General features: G+C 32.0%; 1 protein-coding gene and 1 long non-coding RNA gene across 3 annotated transcripts; both read left to right on the top strand.

The window, feature by feature from the left end:
• Nucleotides 1-403: 403 nt before the first annotated feature.
• LOC111699221 (calcyphosin-like protein) lies at nucleotides 404-3,836 on the top strand. Of its 2 annotated transcripts, none has more exons than XM_023469833.1 (6): nucleotides 404-556; nucleotides 1,014-1,040; nucleotides 1,790-1,875; nucleotides 2,473-2,520; nucleotides 2,796-2,901; nucleotides 3,551-3,703. In XM_023469833.1, exons 2-6 carry the CDS (start codon nucleotides 1,029-1,031, stop codon nucleotides 3,665-3,667), a joined length of 369 nt encoding a protein of 122 aa, XP_023325601.1. In that variant the 5' UTR covers nucleotides 404-556; nucleotides 1,014-1,028; the 3' UTR covers nucleotides 3,668-3,703. The 2 variants fall into 2 exon arrangements, with proteins under 2 accessions (XP_023325601.1, XP_023325602.1); XM_023469834.1 differs by lacking the exon at nucleotides 3,551-3,703 and adding an exon at nucleotides 3,727-3,836 and having other exon boundaries at nucleotides 414-556.
• Nucleotides 3,837-5,299: 1,463 nt separating this feature from the next.
• Nucleotides 5,300-6,073, top strand: LOC111699217 (uncharacterized). The gene is made up of 2 exons (XR_002764701.1): nucleotides 5,300-5,438; nucleotides 5,516-6,073. It is a non-coding gene; the product is annotated as an uncharacterized LOC111699217 (long non-coding RNA).

Below are 6,073 nucleotides of genomic sequence, written 5' to 3' on the forward strand. Positions count from 1 at the left end.
CAGAACTACGCTTTGATTACTGTGTAGAGTAATTTGGGTTTCGTTGAAGCATACAAATTGAGATCATACCTTGAGTATTGGGGTTGATTTATTTGATAGTCACATGATTATAGCCGTGCGGAATGTGGATCATGTCCTGATTGAGACATTGATTAATTGATTGCTAGTGTCTGTATTGACACCGATAGCTAAAGAGATCGCACCCAGGTTGTGGCATTGATAAGTCATGGGATTGTAGCCGTGTGGATCGTGTCCTGTTTGAGACATTGATCAATTGATTGCTAGTGTCTGTATTGACACTGATAGCTAAAGAGATCGTGCCAGGTTGTGGCGTTGATAAGTCATGGGAGTGTAGCCGTGTGGGTCGTGTCCTGTTTGAGACATTGATCAATTGATTGCTAGTGTTTGTATTGACACTGATAGCTAACGAGATCGCGCCCAGGTTGTGGCGTTGATAGTTCCCGGGATTGTAGCCGTGTGGGTCGTGTCCTGTTCGAATTGGATTGTCGACTGGTTGAACCTGGACTGATACAGTCTATGGGACTAACTTTTAAAAGTACGGCATTTACTTTATATATATATATATATACATATCAAGTAGTAATCTGTTTTTGATTGTATGTCGGATCATAACTCATGAACCTCTGGAGAGATTTGCCTTTAATTTTAATTTGAGAACTCGATCAGACCATTGGGGACGTTTTTGCTTGGTTTTAAATCTAAATTAATCTTGTAGGGAAAGTTAAATTTCCGGCCTGGAGGTTAAGCTGGGTTTCCTAAAAAGCAAACATTACGAGCATACAGTGCGGAAATATGTTAAACTATTCAGATTTTTTAATCTCCAGAAAGTAAAAAACTTGCATTTCTAAAAAGTGGAGAAATGATGCCTCGATTTTACTTGTAAAGCTAAAATAAATGGGTTTTTATTTCATTAAGCGAAAAATTCAAAAAGATTTCTGAAAAAAATAATAATTTAATTTTGTTTCAAGGTTTCAGATTTAATTTTGTTTCAGAATCAAAAGAAGAAAATGAGACCTAAGGAAAACAGTCAGATGAAAAACTTTAAGTTTATCAAAAAAATTTTGATTATTTTATAACCCTTTCAAAGAAAACTAATAAAATGTAATTAATTTAAGGGACTCTAGGACGTAAAATCAAATGACCTTTAATTTATGGAGTGGCATGGCCAATTCACAACGGTACCATTTAAACCCTTGTTTGATTAGGGACCAGATATCCTTATTATTTATGTCTGATTTGCGAATTTATGCTGAAAAGAGACATTGCACAAAATTATGAGAATTAAAAATTTTCAAAACGGAAGAACTGTGATATCTTCTTCAGTTTTACTCAGATTGATGTTTACTGGGTTTACAGGTTTACAGGGTTTACAGGTTTACAGGTTTACAGGTTTACAGGTTTACAGGGGTTTACAGGTTTACAGGTTTACAGGTTTACAGGTTTACAGGATACCCTTTCCAGTCTTAAAATCAATTTAGATACAATTAGGTTGCCTACAAAGGTTGAAACTTGGAAACTTGAAATTTGTCTGAATTACAATAATTTAATCTTTTTATTACTGATCTTTCTACACATTACATGCAAGCCTTTTTCTTCCTAACTTTAATAATGATAAAAAAAATTACATGGATTTTTCTGTTCTCTTTTAAATTCATGTGAGTAACCACAAAAAACTGGGTCAGATCGGCTCATCAGCTTTGACATGTACAAGCCAATGATATATACTTAGTTTTGTTAAAGTAACAAGATCTGTCGGTTATGAGGATAGACAGCTGGAGAAAGGATGGAATCCCAGATGATTGACAAGGCAAAAAAGGATCTTGAGAGGACGACCGATCCAATAGAAAAACTCAGGTTAGCACACGATGATTTTAAAAGAAAATGAGTTTTTTTTCTGCAAATAATAGTAAAAACTGTTTATTGATTAAAAGTTACAACTACTTAATACTTAATAATTGAACTATTAAATAATTAAAAATAAATAATTGAAAAAAATACTTAATCTGAGTAGTCAAGATGAATGAAAACATGAACTCTGTATCTTCTACCATGTTCAACCTGCTTGTGCTTTCAAAGCATTTTAAAGATCTTTCGTTCGCTCCAGTTATCTGGTCAATAAGTCTTCATTTTCAACCCAAAGCAATGCAGTTTTTCAGATTGCGTCTTTTAACTTTTTTGTTATGAATATTTCAGTAGTTAGGTTCATTTGGCTTTGTTTATTAGATTTTGATTGGCAATGTTAATATTTTCATATAGCCCGGGCACACTATATGTTTGCAACCTGATGTCGTAGACCTTTGATATTTCAAACTACGAACTATGTTTGATCAATAAGTCTATCTTTAAATATTCAAAGTATACACTATCAGGTTGCAAAGATATATGGATTATACAAATTTGAGTTTCTAGCAGAAACTCAGTTCCTTTAACTTTTATTTTGTTCAACACTAGATGTCTCTGCCTGAGCAGAGGAAATGCGGGGATAGTTGGAATAGGAAGGTAATTCATAAATTGATTAATAAATCTAGAGAATAGGAATTGTCTACACGATTAGTTCTTCTCTTCGACTGTCGCTAACCCCCTGTGTGTCAAAGGAAGAGGGTTATCATACTAAAATTTTTACTGTAGCATTATTTCATTATTATTATTTTGTATTCTATCTCTATTATTCTCTTTTTCAGGGAATCAAGAAATTTTAATTATAAAGTTCCGAAGAAAAACCGATTGTTCTAATACAAAAGCAGTTTCATTTAGTCATAGATCTCTTTGTTCAGAATGTTTCGACGAATCGATGATAATAGATCAGGGTCTCTAGATATAGAGGAGTTTAAGAAAGGAGTTCATGACAGTGGTCTTAAACTACCAGATGATCAGCTCCAGGTATAGATATAAGCAAGATCAGCTCCAGATATAGATATAAACAGGATCAGCTCCAGGTATAGATATAAACAGGTTCAGCTCCAGTTATAGATATAAACAGGATCAGCTCCAGGTATAGATATAAACAGGATCAGCTCCAGGTATAGATATAAACAGGATCAGCTCCAGGTATAGATATAAACAGGATCAGCGCCAGATATAGATAAAAACAGGTTCAGCTCCAGGTATATATATAAACAGGATCAGCTCCAGGTATAGATATAAACAGGATCAGCTTCAGGTATAGATATAAACAGGATCAGCTTAAGGTATAGATATATACTAGATCAGCTCCCGGTATAGATATAAACAGGATCAGCTATAGATATAAACAGCTAGTTTTGATTATTAACAAGTTTTTTTCTGATTACAAGTTTACATGTAATTAACGAGAAGTTTGTTTAATTGACAGTTTTGATTTGTTTCATTGTTTATGTGTAATGTGTATCCATGATGTTTAAAGGCTTTAATAAAATAAGTCAAAAAATTAAATCGAAAGTCGTCTTCATTGTATTAAAATATGCGACGACGACTGCATAAATATTTCTCAAGGCAATTTTCCAACAGTTTGACTAAGATGGCAGTGGAAAGTATATGTATATTATTTCAGGCAATGTTTCAACAGTTTGACCAAGATGGCAGTGGAAAGTATATGTATATTATTTTGAGGCAATGTTTCAACAGTTTGACCAAGATGGCAGTGGAAAATATATGTATATTATTTTAAGGCAATATTCAAACATTTTTTCCAAGATGGCAATGGAAAGTATATGTATATTATTTTAGGCAATGTTTCAACAGTTTGACCAAGATGGAAGTGGAAAGGTTTCAATTGATGAATTTCTAATTTCTCTGAGGGTAATGTAATCTTTTTACAATAGATTTAATTAATCTATTTTTCTACAGATGATATTTTGATTAAGGTGATTTTACAAACGTCCAATTTTGCACTAAAATCATTTCTATAAAATTATCCATCTATCAATCTATTCAAATGAGAAACTATTGAATTTATGAATCGGTTGATACTATAATTAATATATTATGTTGTGAATCAGTTGATACTATAATTAATATATTATGTTATGAATCGGTTAATACTATAATTTATATATTATGTTGTGAATCGGTTGATACTATAATTAATATAATATGTTGTGAATCGGTTGATACTCTAATTAATATATTATGTTGTGAATCGGTAAATACTATAATTAACATATTATGTTGTGAATCGGTTAATACTATAATTAATATATCATGTTGTGAATCGGTTGATACTATAATCAATATATAATGTTGTGAATCAGTTGATACTCTAATTAATATATTATGTTGTGAATCGGTTGATACTATAATTATTATATTATGTTGTGAATCGGTTGATACTATAATTAATATATCATGTTGTGAATCGGTTGATACTATAATTAATAAATTATGTTGTAAATCGGTTGATACAATAATTAATAAAATATGTTGTGAATCGGTTGATACTATAATTAATATATTATGTTGTGAATCGGTTGATACTATAATCAATATATAATGTTGTGAATCAGTTGATACTCTAATTAATATATTATGTTGTGAATCGGTTGATACTATAATTCATATATCATGTTGTGAATCGGTTGATACTATAATTAATAAATTATGTTGTGAATTGGTTGATACTATAATTAATATATTATGTTGTGAATCGGTAAATACTATAATTAACATATTATGTTGTGAATTGGTTAATACTATAATTAATATCATGTTGTGGTGAATCGGTTGATACTATAATTAATAAATTATGTTGTGAATCGGTTGATACTATAATTAATAAATTATGTTGTGAATCGGTTGATACTATAATTAATAAATTATGTTGTGAATCGGTTAATACTATAATTAATATCATGTTGTGAATCCCTTGATACTATAATTAATAAATTATGTTGTGAATCCGTTGATACTATAATTAATATATTATGTTGTGAATCGGATGATACTATAATTAATATATTATGTAGTGAATCAGTTGATACTATAATTAATATATATTAGTATAAGTATTGTAAAGGAGTTTAAAGTGCGTATTTTTAACAAAGAATGTCAGATCATGGTTGGAATCAATTATTTCTGTATATGGGAACTCTGCTGGGTGTTTACATAAACTAAAACTCCTTTTTTGTAAAATTCACAAACGAATGTAACAGATTCTTTAAGAATTGATATTTGTGCTTTTATGAATAGTTAAAATGTATTTATATGTTTGTATTTTTTGTGAACATCCTGTGAGCACTGTGTATTTTTAAGTATAGACTCAAGGTTAAGGCTACGCCTTGAACCTAACGTTGAAGTCTTGGAAAGATGATATTATCAGTTGTAGCTAATCCTTGAGCAGCTCCGGAGTTCTAAACCAACTCTGTACCATCAAAAGGGGATTTTATTGATATTCTAAAATCAGAATAGAGTTATCATTTTCTGACCAAGTCCTGGACCAGAAAGTTCATCTACGCCTGCAGTTTCAAGCAGCTCCCTACAGAAGCAGCCTTCTACGGTTCTGCTCCAGACAGCTCTAAAGGTTCATCTACACCTACAGCTTAAAGCAGTTCCCTACAGAAGCAGCCTTCTACGGTTCTGCTCCAGACAGCTCTAAAGGTTCATCTACACCTACAGCTTAAAGCAGTTCCCTACAGAAGCAGCATTCTACAGTTCTGCTCCAGACTGCTCCGTGTTCTGAAGACTCATCAATTCCAGCAGTTTAGAAGCTCCCTAAATTCCCCCACAGAAACTAACTACACAGTAAAAACACTCCTATATATTCTGTAACAAGTTTTTACCAATAAACATTTTTCAACCACCACCATGTATCATTTAATTAGACCTAAGGTTTAACAAATGGTGGGGCGCGAACCTGTTCCCAGTTACCTATCGTTGTTTAAGCCTGTTTGCCTACCACCTGTTTAACTCTTGTTATACCCCTGACCTGCAGATCTTTTTGAACCTGTGGAAGATTTAAGTTCGAGTTCTTGTTCCCGTTATCCTGCTCCATCATTACATACCAGAGATTCCACATGCTGTCACACCCGTCTAATTATAATTGAAATGAGCACATTTGAAATACCAATTTTAGAGTTTA

Source organism: Eurytemora carolleeae, unplaced genomic scaffold, assembly GCF_000591075.1.
Source record: "Eurytemora carolleeae unplaced genomic scaffold, Eaff_2.0 scaffold16, whole genome shotgun sequence".
In the NCBI taxonomy this organism is placed as follows: domain Eukaryota; kingdom Metazoa; phylum Arthropoda; class Copepoda; order Calanoida; family Temoridae; genus Eurytemora; species Eurytemora carolleeae.

Coding starts and splice junctions, on each gene's coding strand:
- LOC111699221 (XM_023469833.1), top strand. Junction 1,876..2,472: donor GATCCAATAGAAAAACTCAG/GTTAGCACACGA, acceptor GTTCAACACTAG/ATGTCTCTGCCTGAGCAGAG. Junction 2,902..3,550: donor TACCAGATGATCAGCTCCAG/GTATAGATATAA, acceptor ATATTATTTCAG/GCAATGTTTCAACAGTTTGA.